Genomic DNA, 20,558 nt, shown 5'->3' on the forward strand with positions numbered 1-20,558 from the left:
GATGGGTCTATCTTTTTGTTTGACACCGGGGACAAAATAAACAAAGAACAAACCTCCTTTTCTCTTACTTTCTATTCTAGGCAACAGACAAGACTGCAGCATACTATGGAGTATATGAAAGCTTCAGGAATTGATTTTAAACCCATTCAGACTTGACCCTCAAGCACTGCTGCACCCAGCTTTTGTGGGAGCCTGACCCATGCGGAGTTTTCCCTCACAAGCTGCTGACTCCTACCTTTTTCCAGCTTTCATTTCCCTACAGCTACTCTAACCCTGCCGTGAGGTCTAGCTACGCAGCATTTCAGGATGAAATACATGGTGAATCCTGTGGTTTTTTGGAAGGAGGAGGATCCGTGTTAAGCTTCCCTACAAAATTTGCACTGATCCTTAAAGAACATTAAAAAATAGCCAACAACCGACAGAGACTGCTGCCTTGGTTGTTCTTCCTTCTGTGCTTGCAAGTCATAATGTAGAGACTGAGAAACACAAAACATCTGGGATGAGGAACTCTGCACTCCAGGGTCTCAACAGGTCTCTACAGACCGGAAGCCTCTCCCATAAAAAGAGATGAAGATTAAAAAAAATAATTGAAGTAGCTTTTATTTTTCTGCTGCAAATAGGAGCAAGCTTTGTGGGACATTAATAACTCCCCAGAATAGAGCATTTCTTTGCCAGTTTTTCCCCTTCTTTTCAGTCTGATAATCTTAAAGGTCATCACTGAAAATACAGTGGCGAGGGTTTATTCAATGATTACCTTACGAGGCAGCAGTGTTTGGCAACAGGTATTTAGTGCAGGGGAAAAACAAGGTGTGCCAGTTGCTTCAATATGATATTGATTAGATAGTAATTAATACTGGAATATGTATCATATGACAACTCATAGTTCTCTAGAAACTATTTTTGTTTGTTTACCTTAAAGCTCCTATTAAAAAGAGGAAAAAGAAAAAAGAAAACCAACCTAGCAACTGCAGCATACATGTTTTAATTACTACGCAAACTTCAGTAGCAACTTAGTATAGCAATTGTATTTGTCTGCAAGCAGTAGTCTCAATAACATATTGTGAAAGGCCAGCGCCTCATAAAAATGCTACCGCTGGAAATTAAATTACATTCTCTTAATTTGAGCCTGCTCACCATCACCTTATGAAGCTGACATCTTTTATAAAAGCATGTCTGTGGAAATATATTCCTTTTTCAAAGCTGCCTTTGGTTGATATTTTGAACAATAAAAGAATTTTCCCAAGCTTGAAGTGGACCGGCTAAGTCATCCATCCTTATTACCCAAGCTCTGGTGCAGTATTATGACCTTCCCCGCCACATCCGTTGATTTACACATTTGTCCCTTGCCAGGTGACAAACTCCAGTGTCTTCTTATAGTCAATGAGAATACAGCTTGTAGAAGCACCGAGGTGTCACAACCCTTCTCAAATAGATGTTATTTCTTTAAATGTTCTGCGAGCACTGCAGAGACATTGCAAGCAATGACTCAGCTCCAAGACCACCTACATATAAATGGAGGGAAACGGGGTTAACAAATAGAAACACGAATGCATGCAGCAAAAGCAACCGGCTGCCTGGGCTTTGGGCAATCTGTGAGAGCCGAGCGCTCCCTCCCACTGCCTTATGGTTTTCATACGTTACTATTATTATTATTATTTTGTGGGGTAGGGTTTAATCTTTCTTATGTTCTTAACCTATTTACTGTTCTCTAAGTTTTGTCCTTCAGGGACAAAGAAGAAAGGTTTTCAAACACACTGAAGGGCAACGGCCCAAATCAGTTGATTTGGCCTCAGGTACACACTAGGATTTCAGTACTGTCTGTAAAATATGCCAGAACAAAACGCTGTTGCTAAGCAGATGAACCCTCTTTTATCTGAAACAGAGTGAATGACTCTGGCCCTGACTCCAAATACTCTACCATGAAAACAAGCTCTGTAACGTGTTCAAGAAACCAAGTTTTAGCTAGAATGTGTAGTGTTATCTGCCTGTCATTCTAACCAATTCTTAGTCGCACATTAGAAAAAACATTGTGGTTTGGAATTTGTCAGTATGGGTTAGCACAATCTTTCAATTAATTTTCAACTGGTTAACCAGTATAATGAAGTAAAATAATCTGGTTTATTCTCTTCCTCGCTGGCACCCTGCAGCAGATGGTTCAGAAAAGCTATTTAGTTAAAATAACCCCGCTAATTTCACATTCTCTTTACAATTTACATATGGCAAGATGAGCACCTCACCTTACGAACTTCCAGCATGGTGCGCAGGTCAAAACCAGGGCAGTTTGTTCTCACGAAAACTCATCCCTTCAATCTCCACAGAATACAGAACATTTTGGGCTCCTTTTTGCTGCGAGGTAGCCAAGTGCCCTTCCTTTTAATAGCAATGCACTGCAAGCAATACTGACCTTTTCAGCCGCTGAGCCTAGTTACGGGCTATTCAAAACCAGTCTTGTCTATGCAGCTGTCCTCTCCTGACCAGCCTGAGCCTTACACCTTCTCTGCCCCAAAACAGCTACGTGAGGTTCAGCCTGACCAGGGGTGGGGTCCCCCCCATGCCAGCAGTACACGTAGGCATCAGGAGTGCTGCAAATGCCCCTTTATCCCCAGTTGCCTCAGGGCTTTTTCAAGGTTATGTCATGTTGCTTTGCCTTCTCACTAAGCAGGTATTTTCAACATTGCTCTCCCCGTCATTCCTTTCACGGTATTTAAATAAACCAGAGGAGAACCCTTAACATTTGGCAGTCTGTTTAGAAATATATGGCTTTCACGTGGTGTCTTATTTATTACCTCACAAAATGCTGTAAAATATGCCATTTTTTACACAGCCACTCCAATGAAGTTCGCTGCTGTGATTTTATTGAGCTCCCATCAGCTTAGGACAATGTGTTAAAAGCTAATATAGCTGGACAATCTACAGAATATTGGCTTCGAAAATAGTAATTGTTCCTCTGCATTTCTAAATCACGATGTTATCTTAACCCAAGGACTTTTAATACCTAAAATTTGTGAAAAGTCGGAACGTTTGTTACAAGTAAATGTATACATTTTTATTATAAATTGTTATTTTAACTTTTACTTTAACTGTATACTTTAAGTCTTAGAAAGAGCCCTTTATACCTATGGACATGCTAAATGAAATTTACAGTGTTAAAAAAAAAAGCGCCTTTCACAGAAGAAGCAGAAAAGCTTTTTATAGGAAATTCATAGAATCGAGTAGAGATGAAGTAACTGAAACTCCAAAGAAAGGACACAGAACTGTAAGAAGTTGATCTGTATCTCTACAGAAGTTAAAATGGGATCCTTTCCAAATAGTTTTAAGGTCATCTGATAAAATATCATATAGAAATTATGTATAAGGCTTATGAGAATAAATAAAAAGGTGGAAAAATCGTAAGGCAGAGGCAAGCCACAATTACCATCTTCACTATGATTTTATTACTGCTTAATTGCTGTAGTGGCACACAGAGTCTTACGGCCAGTCAAGGGCACCCAGATTGCAGGAACCAGCACTAAGTCCTCCCACACCATCATCCTTCGTCGTCCCACAGAAACAATCAACAAAGTCTTCTGCACCCTTTAAAAATTCTTCTCCGTTCCTGCTCTTAGGGCTTTATTCTGCAAATAGGGTTCATACAGTGATTGATGCTATTTGCACAATTCTAACAATAAAATTATGAAGATGCCAAACAATGCAAAACAAACAAATCAAAGCAACACAGACATACCCCAACTGTGTTCTTGTATCACTCTGCTGAGATCTGAAAACAGAAAACCAACTTTTCCCCTTTTGTGGCCTATTGTGCTCCCCAGAAAGCCTACTTTGACTCCGGGTTTTACAGCAGCTCATTATGATAAACGGCAAAGCGCGGTAAGTCACGCTTTGGATCTCCGACCGCCTCCCTCCTGTAACACCATTCAAAAATGTGATACGTCTTGATCCAGCACCCACGCTGCATGGCTGGGGATGCTGACAAACACAGACACGCTCGCTTGCATTCTCATTTTAGCCTTAAACACAGTAACTGCTCAGGACAGTGTCTCAATAGTCACTTTATAACACCATGCAGAAGGAGGAAAAAAAGCGCTATGCTGATCATTGCTTACCAACACAGGACTCCCCGGAAAGAGAATAGCTTCCATTGTCATGGAAACCGCTTCTGCACTCACAGTGGTACCACCCTGGGAGGTTAACACAGCGTGAATGGTTGTGACACTCAATGATCCCCTCTGCACACTCATCAATATCTGCCTCAGAGAAAAACACAAGCCAGCCGGGAAATTAATTTCCTTTGACACCAATTTTTAAGTTTTTTTTTTTTTTAATGTTGTTTTCTTTTTTTTTTTTTTTTTTTAAAGTCTTCCTTTAATAGATGGATCAAGGTTTATTACAGTTCCAAACAACAGACACTTGAAACATGACTCACATAACAACAATAAAAAAGAACAGTAAGACATCATGGAATTTGATAGATACAAGACATTCGTTTACACCATGATTTGTTTAGAATGCAAAGGAAACATGCAAGTTTTTTTGTTCCTCGTTCGGGTGTTTTTCTTTAACTCAGAAGTTACATTTGCCTGTGCATATAAAGCATTGCAGAGCAGCTTCTCCACTGAAAAGGCAGTTTCAGCAACATTCCTGCTTCACAAACTGCCTGTCCCAGGACACCTTGGAAAGAAAAAGCGTTTCCTTCAGGATTTGTGTTTCTAGTGTTCAGCTGCGATATTTGCAGCTATCTGGCACTTAAGGTGCTCAGAGCGCTCGGCAAACAATAGTTAATCTCTTCTGCTTATACGAACTAAATAAATACCTAGTGCCTGTATAACAGCGTGTGACAAACAGAAAAAGCAGTCGGTGTTTCAGCTGCAATAAAACATTTAGCTGGAAAAGAGCGGGGCAAATGACAGCAAATCTGTAGCAACGGAAAGGTACAGCAAGACGAAAACCCTGCTGAGTTTCAATAAATGTGCTGGTTTTATAAAGGAGTTTTTAAAACTTCTGTAACGTGGTTAATAGAGACCTCATTATTGCTAGTAACCTTGGTTAATCACAGCTGGCACCTGGCTGCTTCTCCCCTTTGAGCATTTTTCAGCACATTTTGTAGGGTTGTAATTAAAATTAGCAAATTAATTATATGTTAACCTTGCGGTAATTTAAGAAGCTATTATATTTTCATTCCTCTGTTTAGCTCAGGCTTTTTTTAAGTCTTGGACAGTTTTCAGCTGGGTACCTTATCAGTTAAAATGAATCTCAATTTATCCACAGATATTAGCCATTTTTACCCATTGAGATTTTTCTTCTTGGCAACCGGCACATTTAAAATAGCATAAAATTGTGTACACCAACTGCAAAAATCTGGGGGAAATATGTTCTGAAACTGCATTTAGTTCTGCAAGCAAAGTACAAATGTCTTGCGATCCCGATGCAAGACTGAGTTAAGGTTATTAGGTAACCACAGAGTGTAGCTTTTCCGTCAGTTTGCAAAGTACATACGCCACTCTGGTTTCACGGGCTGCAGTGGAGTCATGTTGATGTGCACTGAAATTGATTTGATGAAGTATCCTTCGATACAATTCCATTTTCTTACATCTTACAAGCAATACCACAGAAAAGTTCGATTTTCCTTCATTTAAGTAACAATATTTATTCTTGTTGAAATATGCCTGAGAAACCTAAACAAATGCCTTTTTTCCAGTTTCGTGTTCACCCTCGCTCAAGAATGAAGTTATCTACATAACAGGGTTATAACCACTATTTATTTCTAGCTTTATTCAGCTTCCATCTAACAATAAAGTCAATTTTTTATGCTTTAAAATCTGCCACTGCTGCCACCTCCTCTGTACTTTTTATTTTGGAGAAGCTAATTTTAGTGTTAAAACACTGCACAAATCTAGCTGTCCATCAACAATGAGTGCTGCTTGCAAACTCAGACACTTTCAATTCATTACAGCAAATGGAATTTATAACCATGATCTTTTCACATGTCATGGCTGATGGAACAAGTTTAATCCTATTTGGAAAGTGAATGACTTTGCTATTGCAGGTCAACTGCAAATGAATCCTTCTTCTTGCTTTCTTCTCTTTCCCAGGGTTGAATCACAGAATGTTCCTGTTTAAAGATTGCTTCCTCAGGTCAGTCCTGTACCAGACCTCTATCCATCCAATTTTACATTTTTAATTTACAAAATCAATAGCGTTTTCCTAAAGTTCATTTCTAAACTTGAGCCCTTTTGAAAGCGTATTTGATTTAAGCTCATGCTGTAGGATTCTAACTGACGGGCAGATAACTTTTCAGAACGCCTGTCTGCCAGGATGCCAAAACGAACCAGCAGTTTACTTAATGGAAGAAGAGCATCAGTGTATGAGCCTCTCTAGATTGTGTCGGGGAGGTAAAATAATACACAGAACAATTACAAGACTAGATTGCTTCATTGTGGCAGTACCATGCATGTCTATAGCTTTTGTCCACTGATGTTTAGGGAGACATAAACCAATTTCTTAAACCAGCAGACAGGGGAGAACAGGACTGGCTTTCAGCTGCGTGGGCTCCTCCTTTACTTCCTTGATCTCCTTAAACCAGCGGAGTTACACCGGCACTGCCCTACCTATGCCAGGGACTGAGGGCAAGGGGAAAGGAGGTGCCGTGCGGGCCGCTTTGGGAAAACCTGCCACAAAGGTCACCACTGATGCAGAAGCATCTAGTAAAAAACCCTTCAAGCTCTGCTCCCTACCACTACCTCTCCTCCCCCAGAGCCATTTCCAGCTTAAGGGAGGTGCCTTGCCCCTCTCCTCTTCAGGGTAAACTCGGCACTCCTTGCTCCTCACCCAGCCTTCTGCCTGCGCGCCTGTGCGTGTGCGCTGGAGGCGGGCTGAGCTGATGGTGCGGGGAGGGGAATGGGAAAGCAACCCTTCCCCTGCTCCTGCAGCAAGTTAGTATTCCTTTGGCAACACGTCATTAGCAGCACCATGAAATACAATACGCATGAAGGGCGGTATAAGCAGGGAAAGCCATTAGCGGCTTCTCCATTTGTCTAATACACTGCAGTTTCTTCTTCCCATGCTTAAAATGATGTACATAAAGAACAAAAGGGGAGAAAATATTATGATTAGCTCTGGAAGCTTCTCCTGTGGTCTTGTACATTTTTTGTAGCAGATGTATAAACGTATCTCTGCAGGTATAAGAGAATATTAGGGATTTGTTTTAGAAAGTCAGAATGATAAGATGCTCGTAATACCAAGATGGAACTGCAAATAACAGTTTCATAAAACGGTGTGTCATATACTATGACATCACATAGTTCACCTAATAGGTCTGTTTCCATCTGGACATATGATGGCATTCGAGAACACCTTTTTGAGGACCTTTTCTGCATAGGAAGATGTTGCTATACGCAATGGCCAGTTCAGGGAATTAGAACCAACTCACCTTTCTTCATCTTTGCTCTTCCATCTTTACATCCTAGCACTATATTCGCATACTTGGCTCAGGATGAATATTTTTCTGTCAACATCCGGTTTTGGGTTTTGCTACAGAATTTGAGTGTTTTACGCGCTATTTGTGTGCAGATACTTACCAGAATACGCTATATACACTTTCTTCCTAAAGTTATGTTAAGCTGAAATGGAAGCGTATACCTCTGACCTGGGAGTGAAAGCGGTACAAAAATTATAATCAAAGGAGCACAGAACAAGCTGTTCAGAAATTCTGTAATGACACAGGAAATAATGGGTGGACATTCTTTGGCTGGGTTCCCACGCTTTAGGTCTTGCCTGCCCTCAATGCTCCTGGCAGGAGAGCGAGCGCGCGGCTCTCGGGGCTCCTGCCTCTGCCTTCTTGCAGCATCCCGCCATGGATGGAGGAGCCTGAGCCTTCACCCACACATCTTCACCTCGTCACCCCACACGGCTAAGCCATGCTCGCAACAGTCACTGTAAACACATTCGCCGACTCACAAATTTGTATGGGCTTTCTGTACATCTGCATTAATAGCTAGATAGTCTAAAACAGAGTGCTTGTGAGAAATGCCAAATTTAGTATTTCCTTGGGAACTGAACATATCCCGTAAGCTTTATTTGCTTCTGTAGTGTTCGGCTCGATATCTACACTACCTTTGCATTAAGCAAAATATTTTTCATTTCTAGCTGTAATTCAACATAAGACATCACTGCTCTTATCCCTATGGAACTATTTTTGCATTTTTTTTTAATTCAAGCCTTCTTACCGCCGCCATGTAAAAGAAGATCCTGTATAGACCATTCCATTGTCTGCTTTTACCCCACTCAGTTATTTAACCACCATTAGTACAGAATTGTTAATGGATCTGGCAACACTCCACTATAATGGCTTTGCAAAAGCTCAAAAATGGAACATTTTTGTATTGCAGAATAAAGGCACCAGTTGGTTTTGAATAAGCTCTTGCAGGATGTTAATCCTGTCCTTTAAGGACAGGTCTGTAATTTTTACTTTTACCATCCCAGCTTCTTGCATTATTCATAAAAGTATTTATGCAGACAAGATAAATAGGATAATTTACCTCAAAATAAAACACAATGGCTTCAGAACCCAGTGAAAAAGTAAAATTAAAATAATTCAATCTTTTCTAACGCCTCATCACATTTAAGTCACTGTGCGATAATACTGAAAGGAAAACTGTTCAGTGTCATGTAATAGCTAGCAATCTACAGTTTCAATGAGACAGAAGAGTTTTATTATAAAAGTGTCTGTTCATCAAACTCTTACTGTGCTCTTTTTAATGCAAAAAAAATATAAGATCCTTATCTTTAGCTCTCTGTTGATCAGGAGGAAAACCATGTACTAACAAGAAAGCATCACACAGGTCTCAACCTTGCGGAATTAATATCCTACCCTGATTGTTAACTCCAGAGTCTTACAGCTTTGTTTTCTACCTTAGAGTTTTTTCCTTCAAAATAAAAACACCAGAAAAATTCACCCAGCCAAGCGAGGCAGAAGTTCTATGTAAAATACATCCTCCTCTCATCTCCTACTCTCGCACTAGCCTCACCTCCACGAGACAGAGCTAGCAAGAAAGGGATGTCACTGACAGCACTACGCAAACAGCTTCCCCGCTGCAAAGGAGTCATTCGACTACTTCAAATAAACCCTGAAAGCAAAGACAACTAGTCTGGATGAGCAGGGATGAAAAACGCTCTCTCTCTCTAAAAAACCTCTCCCACCTGCCTACCTTTATGCCAAATTCAGTTGATGTAAGCAAATCATAATTCTACTGTTTTACATAAACTTATATAAAGGCTGAATTTTATCCTTTATTATTAACTCTTATACTGGCTATACTATTAAATCTCTACGTTAGCTTCGACAGTTCATTACAGTTATCAAGAACGACCTGCATTTACTTTCAAACATATGCAATACAAAGCAGAAATACACCGGCCACCCTGAAAGCCTGCTGGATATTCTCAGTGCAAAGTATTAGAGGCTCCAAGGCACCAACCTTGACACAGGTTAACAGCCCAGCATGCCTGGAAAACCAACGATACAGCAACGGTACGACAATTCAGCTATTAAACAAATGGTAACTTAGAAGAACACAGATAACTATAATTTAGTTACATTTGAATAATGACTCATGGCTGTTGCTTAATCTCATGGGGCCAGTTCATCCTTAAGACTACAGAGAGACAAAAAATCAGACAGGACGGGGAAGACATCTGTCTGAGCCCTATCTCTTGACATTTGTAATCATCAACTTCTTGTCTCATAGATTTAAGTGTCTCAGGTGATACAGATTCCCTCTCTCTAACTGAAGCCAGTAGCAGGCTTTGGAATAGTTGCTCAGGAAATTTTTCCTTGACATTTCGCCTCTTTTTTTAATTACTTTCATTTTAACTCATTAGGAGATTTTGGGCAAACAATCTGCACCAAATAACATATTTCTCTCTCCTCAGCGGTCACAGCTGTTTTCACAGACTGATTTTAATTGCATTATATTTATATTGGCCTTTCCAGTTCCTTCTCAGGCAGGAACAGTTTTGCCTGAATAAATGGTACAGGCTTCATTCCATTTTTTCTATTTTGAGGGCACCGTGGTAAACCATAACACTTTAAATTTGTTGAGATAGTGAATACAACTCAAATTCATGAATAATCAAACCCACGCAACAGTTTAATGGTACTAAATGGCTTTCAGGGATGAAAGGTGTGCCCACCACTCATTATAATTAAAGAACAGCTGTTATACATTTTATCATGTCATTCTGGGTTGGTGCTATCGAGATTTTAAATATTCTGAAACTCGTGCAAAATTAGAATGTTGAGTTTAACAATCATAAATGCAATTAAATTGGTATCAGAATAATAACACAGACTAGTTGTACTGGCAATTTTTAAGATTAAATTCTTTTCATATATATTATCTAATTTACTGAAATTCACTTGTAATATGCACTCCAGGATGATGTATTTTTCAGTTTAGTGCATGTCTCTCACACACTCATATTTGTCTATTGGTATGCTAAGTATGCAGCACACTTGGACTATGCAACCTAAAGGTCCTGGATAGTCCAAATAAACGTCAGTTCACAACACTTGTGCAGAAACAAGAGGTTTTTATGCTCATATTTAAAGATTGCTGGGTGACTTAGGAAATAAGAATTGCAGCTGAGCTGCTCAGTGGAAAACATGGCAGGAATATACTAGGCAGGGTGAAGAACTATTTCATATTTAGTACTGCATCTGATTGCAAACAGGATTTTAATTATCACTCTACAAGTCAGAAACAGACTGACTTCACAGTTAGTAGCTTACGTTTCAATCTGAAAAACTCTGTCAAATTGGAGGCCTACGGTCAACACGCCTTTCAAATTACATCATCCTGAAAACAGCATGGCTATTAGTCCAATGTTTACTGTATTAGGGCTCTTCCCACATCTTGTAAGGATACTGGACAGCAAGCTGATCATGAGCCAGCGCTGTGCCCTTGTGGTCAAGAAGGCAAACGGTATTCTGAGGTGCATTAGGAGGACTGTGGCCAGCAGGTCGTGGGAGGTTATCCTCCCCCTCTACTCTGCCCTAGTGAGACCACATCTGGAGTGCTGTGTCCAGTTTGGGGCCCCCCAGTTCAAGAAGGACAGGGAACTGCTTGAGCAAGTCCAGCAGGGAGCTACCAAGATGATCAGGGGACTGGAGCATCTCCCTTGTGAGGAAAGGCTGAGAGACCTGGGTTTGTTCAGCCTGGAGAAGAGAAGGCTGAGGGGGGATCTCATCAATGCTAAGAAATATCTGAAGGGCGGGTGTCAGGAGGATGGGGCCTGGCTCTTTTCAATAGTGCCCAATGCCAGGACAAAGGGCAACGGTCACAAGCTGGAACACGGGAAGTTCCACCTGAACATGAGGACAAACCCCTTCCCTGTGCGGGTGCCAGAGCAGGGGCACAGGCTGCCCAGGGAGGCTGTGGGGTCCCTTCCCTGGAGACATTCACACCCCGCCTGGACACGTTCCTGTGCCCCCTGCTCTGGGTGTGCCTGCTCACACAGGGGGTTGGATGAGATGAGCTCCAGATGGGCCTTCCAACCCCCACCCTTCTGTGATTCTGTACCATCACGCTTGATGTAGCTGGCTTGGAGGGAGATGCGGGGAACTCAGAGTTCAAAAAAGCCTGCTTGCAAATTCCAGCCATTACTGGACTGATTCCTCACAACTTCAGGACAGAAGTTTAGCTCATTGCCTACTAGCACCGTGTACCTGCTGCCAGTACCCCACAGCTCTCCAGGAACGCTGCTCTCATACTCTCATGACATCATGCTCTTCCTAAACATACCAGAGTGCTTTTTCAGGACCCTGAATTTATTCTTTTTCTACCTACTTAGGAAGAAATAGTGTGTGATTGCCATGCTAAGTTTACCTACGTGACTCAATCTGGTAGCATTTCTGTACAGAAACTCAACTGCAGACCACTAGTACAGTGGTATTTATTTAATTTGTTGATAGCTTTTTCTACAGTAGAATAGAGAGATATCATGTGCAATTTACAGGTAATTTAAAGCACACAGATATAGTGAATTGCCCAAAGTTGCCCAAACCAATGTGCAAGCAGCTCCTCAATTTTGAAATTCCGGTCCACTGTCCTGTCATTTAGGTCACCACCTCTCTACTCCCTATAAAGATGTTCTCAAATAACCAGAGAGAGGCAAGGCCAACCTTCATTCCCCTCGTGACTCATGAACATGGGTTTTATTTTTGAAGAATGTTCAGTATCTTCATCCCTGATTACTAATTCAAATTGTGATACTGGTGTTGTATCTGCATACATTATACACGCGCAGTTATTCAGAATATTACATACGCATACTAGAATAAAGTGAGAGAACAAGATCAACAGGAGAGGTCTATCGTGTCAATAGACTGTAATCAATGAAGCCTTCAGCGCACAGAGGCATACTTTTACACAGCTAGATTTATGTAGAATTATGTAGATTTAAAAAAATTAAAATCCATCCTTAACAGCACAGTATTTTTGTGCACAAAGCTGCTTTAAGCCAGTTCAAAGCATAACTGCTGTAAATTCAGATTAATTTAATTTACAATGACTGGTAAGATCATACTAAAAACATTACAGATGGCAGAATTATGTTTCAGAAAATCTGTGTGGCAAAATACATTAAATACCTGATAAATGATTAATACATCAACCAGAATTAAAAAAAATATTTTTGACAGTTGATTTTGGCATGCTGCAACTGAAGAGTTGCACATTCTTTGCCAAGATCACAAAATTTGAGAAGAATTACCTAATGGGGATATATGTTAAAACACAATAGTTGATGGGGGCCAACCATCTGGAAAGCAGCTTGGCAGAAAAGCAGCTGGGGGTCCTGGTGGACACCAAGCTGAACACGAACCAGCAAGGTGACCCTGCTGCAAAGAAGGCAAATGGTATCTTTGGCTGCACGAGACAAAGTATTGCCATCAGGTCAAGGGAGGTGATCCTTCCCCTCTACTCCCTCTGTAGGCGCTGGTGAGGCCACACCTGGAGTGCTGGGTCCAATTCTGGCTTCCCCAGTACGAGAGACATGGGCATAATGAAGAGAGTTCAGTGAAGGGCCACAAGGATGACCAGGGGTCTGGGGCATGTCACGTATGAGGAAAGGCTGAAACAGCTGGGACTGTTTAGCCTGGAGAAGGGAAGGCTCCAGGTGGATCTTACCAATCATATAAATAACGGAAAGGAGGGTGCAAAGAGGACGGAGCCAGACTCTTTCAGTGGTTCCCAGTGACAGGAGCAAAGGCAACGAGCACAAACTGAAACACAGAAGGTTCCCTCTGAACATCCGAACACACTTTTTTGCCGTAAGAGCGACTGAGCCCTGGCACAGGTTGCCTAGAGAAGTCGTGGAGCCTCCATCCTTGGAGATACTCAAAAGCTGTCTGGCCACGGTCCTGGGCACCTGGCGCTAGATGGCCTTTCTTGAGTGGCAGGGTTGGACACGATGATGCCCAGAGGTCCCTTCCAACCTCAACCACTCTGTCATTCTGTGATTCTGCCTCAGAAGGAAGGCTCACTCCTAAGAAAACTGCTGAAGTAAATGGGATGCAGGCTACAAATTGGTTCATCGGAGCTACAAAAGGTGAATGGAACTTCTTATAAAACAGGACGCTGACAAGCAGCATTTGCTACCCAACGTACCAATTGTCTGCAATGCAGTGCACTGCACAAAAAGAATCATTCAAATGACACTGGCTCTATGCATAAAAGCTTCATTGATGAGCCTTAGCATTATTATCCAATGCTAGCAGACTACTCCATGCACAGTCTTTAGGTACAATGCATAACCAATATTTCACTCTGTCTAGCACTTGAAATGCTAAAGTTCAATATCAAAAAGTCATAGAAATAGCCTATTATCTTATCTAGCACATCCTGTGACAGAGAATAAAAGCTCCCTACCATACATTCTTCGGTGATTTGCCTCAACCAATTTTAAAATTACTCACATGATGAGTCCTCCTCCACTTCGTTGGGAAGATTATATTGCAGCCCAATAGTCCACAATGTTAGGAAGTTCTTTTGATTAGTTTGAGCCCTTCCATAATCGAATGGTTCAGACAAAATAACACTTGTCAAAACAATTTCACTGCTAACAGGAGGCAGCAGCTGTTGAGAAAATGATGAAAAGCACATTTTCTTCACGGTGGCTGGGGTGGGGGAGTGTTGGCCGTTCTCCTTAAAATTCTCATGTATACCACTGTGCCAAAGGGTACATGAAACAAAGCCAAATTGCAGGTTTAGATTATAGAAATAGTGTGCACGCCCTATAGCACCCCTGAGAGTTTAATAATAATGGGAAATATTCTCAATTAGTTTTTTTAAATCTCGAAATGATTAGCAGCTTCAGAAAAGCATTTTCATTCATACAGTAATAAACTCTCCCAAGGAAGCAAATCCCCAAACAAGCAGTGTAAAAAGAGCTCTTGCAATCGTAAGTGGAATAATGTAAAGCTCTCTGCATCCTTAATTAAGGAAGAAAATGGTTCAGGAAGTGCTGATCAATACAGTGTAAATGATAAAAATGCGTACTTTGGGAGACTGTATAAACGCAGTTTCATAAAAAGGATGAAATTTGTGGTGGGTCTTCCACACAGCGCACCCGATTGCAACTGCTCCCATTCAATGGAAGATCCCCATCCACCTTGGAACAAGAAGGGTACACAAAAAGACCCTACACAAAAGATATCAAATACCAAAAGACCGGCAGGGTTGTTTAAGAAGAGAAATCAAGACTCTTGCATTGCCTAGCCTATCTCTTTTTGTTCCTAACACAAGTAAAAATCATGCTCTATTTTGCTCTGCTTGAACTTTCTCCAATCCCACCACCTTCCATCTGTTCCCTGCCCCCCAGTGCAGTTAAATTTACCCATGTTCCAAACTCCATCACACCATGTGCACCATGTGTCATAAAAAGCAGTTTGCTGTTGTGATTTCTCACGCACAACCCAGTAACTTTGAGAAACGTGAAGAAAGTACGCTTTCCCAATGAACTTGGGCAGCACTGTATTTCTTTGTGCTAAATAATCAGAGTCCACATGTTGCAAAAATTTTGCTGAACAAACACAAGAGTGCAAACATCTCACAGACGCATTCAGAAGGAAGGCGAGGATTCATCCCACCTGACTAGAGATGCTCAACGACTGTCCCGTGCATCCTCAGTAGTCAATGAGCTGAGATACAGACTTTCAAAAGATAATACTGACTGCTTAATATCTTCTGGTTTTTTCATCAACTCGAATCAGAATTCATTCTAATGTTAAACTTATTTGTTCTATATGTTATAACACTTTTAAAAATTGCAAACATTTATATGCACTTTCTATCAAGCTAAAAAAATTCCCCCATGGAAAATTCAAAATTCTTGGTTTCCCATGTAAAAAAAAAAAAAAGAAAAAAAATCTTGAAACCCATCTTAAAATTAACTTCCCATTTTACATGCAGTTCTAAATATAACTAAAGAGAATAAAGTATACTAGCAGATAGGAAAGCATAGTGTTGCATCCAGTAAAATCTTCCAGGTGAAAAAAATCAACAAATATTCAGGATTAAAAACTTCAGTCATTACTGTTATCCTTCTTTTTAAGTATTATAATGAGTATTTCCAAATAAATAAGAAGTGACTGTTTCCTTAGCATAAAATGTGTGCTTTGAAAGCACACACTCTCTCTTTCATTTTTTAATTACAGTCTGAATTTTTAACTTCACCAAACCATTAGTTGCAGACTTTGATCAGACCCCACTTTTCCCAGCCTGGGTGCTGCTTCAGACATCAATAATTCCAATTAAACCAACACTGAGATATGACTACATCATTTCACTAAGCAATTAAAAACGCGCAACTGAAATAAGTAGAAAACGCTGAAAGAAAAGCCAGGGGACTCATCAAATGTTAATAACAATAATAATAATAATAAATACATTGCACTTCTATACCTTCTTTCATCCTGTGATCTCAAAATACTTCCTAAGCATTATGTAATATTACAATAGTTTGTAGAAAAGTAAAAAGTAAAAAACCCCTTTGTTTATTTGATTATCTGAAAGCGGTTTGATTATTCAGGATGAAGATACAGTCAGCACTGCTTATTGTATGAACAAGACTTCCAACCCATTTAAAAGCCCCATGTTTATCCAGATTGGTTTTGTGCCCCCCATTTCATTGAATGAACTAAGTTTTATTATACGTAAGGTGAATGTAATTGCTTTTCAATAGCACCGCCAAAGTTAGGAATTTCTCATACTGGTTGATTTTATTATTTGAATACCACAATGTAATTTACCCTCTTACAATGCACTGACCCATACAACTGTTCTGCAAAAACATACCTGCAAAAGCTGGAACATAAAACTAGATTTTATTACGCTAAAAGGATCATTTTGAACCTTGTTGATTCTCAAACAGTGACATGATCTAAGTATTAGCACTTGGGGTTTCTGGGTGGTTCCAAAGACTCAATCACGCTAGCTAGATGAGTAAATCAAAGATTAGAAGCAACAGCTACCTGAGGTTTAACACTGGTGCTACTATTGCCCCTGTGTTCGACCTTGAAAAATTTTTCTGCATTCCTGTTTATTTGGAAGCAAAATTGTTTGATGCTACAGAAACCTTTAGTAGCTCTTCAGTACATACTTCAGATAGTATGAGTGAACAAAATGTTATCACTTTACAAAGAGTTTTTTTACATACATATGTGTATGCTGAGACTCTTTTCAGACCTTCATTACCAGTGAAATGAGTTTGATCTATGGCTCACAGGACACCAGAACATCAAGAATCCAAAAGAGTGAGCTCCTCTGAAAAAAACCTGCCCTATATGTACTTATCCATCTAGGAGGAAGACTACGGTCTCCATCATGCACACTAAATGCAGATCAAAGGCTGGATGAGGTGAGCTGCCCCAGACATACAATGACTGTAACTCATGTCATAAATAAGGACAACAGCAGTGGTGGTGTAGCCATGAACACCAGAGGATATGAGCAAGAAAAGGCTTGTAGGGGAAGCTTTTCCATAGGAAATGTGATCTAAGCTGACAAATGGCAACAGGCAGTGGAAATTATTCTCAGAGCCATGTGAAAGCACCTAATTTGTCTCAGTCTAAGATCTAAATTCCTGGAGAGTCAGTAAACAAAATAATGCTTACTGCCTGACAGTGACTTAGGCCAATGGTTGGTCTAAAACAGATGAACACTAAACACTAGTAAAGCATGCAGCATGCCATTGTCAGGGAACCTGGGAGCACCAAAATATAAAATATCTGGCTTTCCAAAACAAGGTTTTCACAGATATATTGATTATGAAATAGAGCAGAGAAAAGGCAAATTGCAAGATGTGTACTTCATTTGGTTCTTAACCTACGCCAACTGAGGAATCCTACAAACTACCTTCCAATTTATCAAAATACAGTAAAAGGGATGCCTTCATTACTTATCTTTCAGTCACATAACACCCCAAAATTCGCCAGTCTTTCAGATGCAAATCTCATTTTCTTTAACCTCAAGTCAAAATATCTTTTTTTTTTTTTCTTAAGAGGAGGTCATTTATTATGCTCCTAGGGACATTTTCTTGGTAAAACTACTTCCTTTTTCAGTAACTGAAAATTTGGTCTCTGCCTCACGGATTTCCAGTCATCAAAATAATTTTAGTTCAAACCACACCACAGCCTGCATACAGCTGTTTCAGAAATGCGTCCAAATGTGCACCTAAATTATAATCTGACCCAATATGGTCACTTCAACCACTGGTGAAAAGTTACTACCATTACGATGTTGTCTTTATTTGGTTTAAACCAATAACGTACACCTGTATTTTAACGAGAAGCTTCTGCAGAATCATCCTGCTGGACTGATAAACACGTACCAAGAAAGGGGAAAGGGGAAAGCCACTAGCAGACAAGAAGGAACTGGAACAATAAGAGAATATTTACAGTCCTCTTCCACTTCAGCCAGCTCTGCCTCTCTAAAGGGGAGCTAGGGAAGAACCAGTGCTACTTAGCAAACATATTTAAATGTATTTTTGTGAAGTTCTTTACTTTAGCAAAGGCTCTGCATATTTCATTAGCCCACCTCAGGTTTTAACCTACAGAATTGGAAATAAAAGGGCTGAGTTACCAGCTGTCAGTTCACAGAGACTGGCAGCCTTACCTGTGCCAAACAAAATGTTGGTTGGGCAGAGCAACCAACAGGTGAGGGATGCAGTGCCCGAGGGGAACGCGTTCAGAGTAAGGGCAGAATCACACCCGCACCTGGGACGGCACTACTGTCTGTCCTGTGTTGCAAGAGAATTTCAGAAGGAGCTCATAGGAGTCTAATTAACCAATTTCACAGTTCTTTCTTCTTCTTCAGTTACTTTATTTTTCACCTTACAATGACGCACCTGCATACATAGTACACTACTACCTACCTTTTAATGACATTTCCTTTCTACAGGAAGGTGAACATTAAACTGAGAATTAGCTATTTTATTACAGTGCCTTTGGCTAGCAGTCAGATACCAAATGGTTTGCCTTTGGGGGAAAAAACAACAAACCACCAACCAACAAAACACCAAACCCAAACAAACCAAGAGCAAAATGACATTACCCTGCTGTCCTTCGTTTACAGCAGAAGAAAATCTTTTCCTCATTTTTAAAATAATTTCTACAGGTTTGCGTGTCCAACAGGTGACAATCACCTGTTGCTCATCTTGTACAACTGAAACAAGCTGTAGGGGCCTAATTGTATCCCCTTTTCCCACAACAGTCTTGATTCCCACAAAAGACATCGAAACCCCTTCAAGCAAAAATATTATAGAAGGAGATCCACCTCACCTAGCTTCAGATGTCTAGAATGTCTGTGTATTACAGACAGTTATCTGGAGAGTTGGGTGCTTTTAGGCTATGATTCATCTAACATCTACCTCAGATGCCTCCTCAGGAGAAGCTGCATCATGCATTAGAAATACCTGTTTGTCTCCACTGACTATAACAAGTTCAGCTCACTACCTCAGAGGCAGACAGCCATAATCTCTCCCATTAAAACAGGGTAAGACAAGTTCTATTTCACTTGGCAATATATGCATCTACATGAAAAGGAATCAGTGGCAACTGTGCTGAAGGGGTTTGTAAATCTAAGTTATGCATCAGAATCTCAAACTAATTCAGGCTGGCTTGGACATCAGGAGGCCTCTGGTCCAAGCTGCTGCACCCAGCTGGGCCCACCATGAGAGCAGACCAGGCTGCTCAGAGCTGCATCCAGGCAGCTCTTGGAAACCTCCAAGGACAGAAATTGAACAGCCTCCCTGGACTTTTTCCCCATGGGAAAGAAGTTGGAACCTCTCTTGTTCCAATTTGTCAGTTGTCTTTCATCTCCCCTCTCTGCACCCCTGTAAAAAGCCTGGCTTCATCGTCTCGGTAACATCCCATAGGTGCTGGGGAGCTGCTGTAAAGGCATGCATGAAGCTGTGTCTTCTCCAAGCTGAACAAGCCCCATTCCTCAGCCTCCCTGCAAAGGGTAAGTGCTCCAGCGCTGATCATCCTCATGGCTTTCTGCTCATCAAGCTGCAGGTTTTTCATGTTTTCCTTGGTTTTCTTTCGGGGGTGAGGGGGTAGGGTGGCAAAACAGGACACAGGATTCCAGATGTGGCCTCATGAATACTGAGTAAAAAGGGATGGATCATCACCGCCCTCAGTCTCCTGGCTGTGCTCCTGCCCCCGTTAATACAGCCCCGGCCTGAGAAATTCCTCCTTTTTTGTCTGCTACAGTTGCCCGCAGAGTGGGCTGTCTCCCTCTGATTGATTTTCTCCAGGCAGCTGTCTTCTCCCTGGCCACCACAGGTATTTTAAAGGCCTGTTTCATGCTTCCTTTACTTTTCCCTCTACTTGTTGCCCTGTGGACACTGGCCTCCGGAGACACCACGCGGTCAGCTGACGCACTTCTGCACTAGCAGCAATAATAACCATAACAGACCGCATCAGCTATGAGGAAGGGCTCCGCAGGACCGGTGTGAGGTCATTTGCTCAGCAAGCTGAAGATGAATTAGAAGAGATCATCTTCAGGGCAGTGTTGTTTGGCTGGCATGAGGCAAGCAAGCTACTGGGGCTGGTTTGGTCTCTTTAATGGTCCAGTGGGGGACACTGCATGGAGGAAGCAGTTTGAAAGACATTAAAACAGTGCTTCTAACAGTGTTTTAAGGGAGATATATTTTACAATAAGCCCTTGCCTGCTTTTTATTGTTCTTTTATCCATTTTTATACCTTCCTGTTTTCTTTCCCCTTTTTTTTTTAACGTTTTTTTCCCAGTATATAATAAAAAGTTCAGGGGACACTATAAAGAAAAGTTTTAAAGGCTGCCAATCTTAGCACAAGGAAGTATTCGATATACCAAGAAACACAACAGCCTCTTTTTTGTTGGACATGCTTTGAGGCTTTGTCCTAGGGGTTGGGTGTTTTCTGGTTGCTCAGACTATTCCAGAAAAGTATTCCTACCCTTTCAAAGCCAAACAACCCACACATGTTCTGCTGGCAAACGCATAAATAAGCTCTGTGCCTTCTT

General features: G+C 41.0%; 1 protein-coding gene across 2 annotated transcripts in view; it reads right to left on the reverse strand.

The window, feature by feature from the left end:
* The window catches only part of NELL1 (neural EGFL like 1), a 304,980-nt gene that overhangs the window by 15,932 nt on the left and 268,490 nt on the right, over window positions 1–20,558 (reverse strand). Inside the window, exon 16 of one of the 2 annotated variants that reach the window (XM_064452862.1) lies at window positions 4,104–4,244. The exons of the other annotated variant lie outside the window; for it this stretch is intronic. Within the exon in view, the coding sequence (XP_064308932.1) occupies window positions 4,104–4,244 (141 nt within the window). The remainder of the gene's footprint in view (window positions 1–4,103; window positions 4,245–20,558) is intronic. 2 annotated transcript variants of the gene reach the window in all.

The sequence above is a fragment of the Phalacrocorax carbo genome, chromosome 5, assembly GCF_963921805.1.
Source record: "Phalacrocorax carbo chromosome 5, bPhaCar2.1, whole genome shotgun sequence".
Lineage (NCBI taxonomy): Eukaryota > Metazoa > Chordata > Aves > Suliformes > Phalacrocoracidae > Phalacrocorax > Phalacrocorax carbo.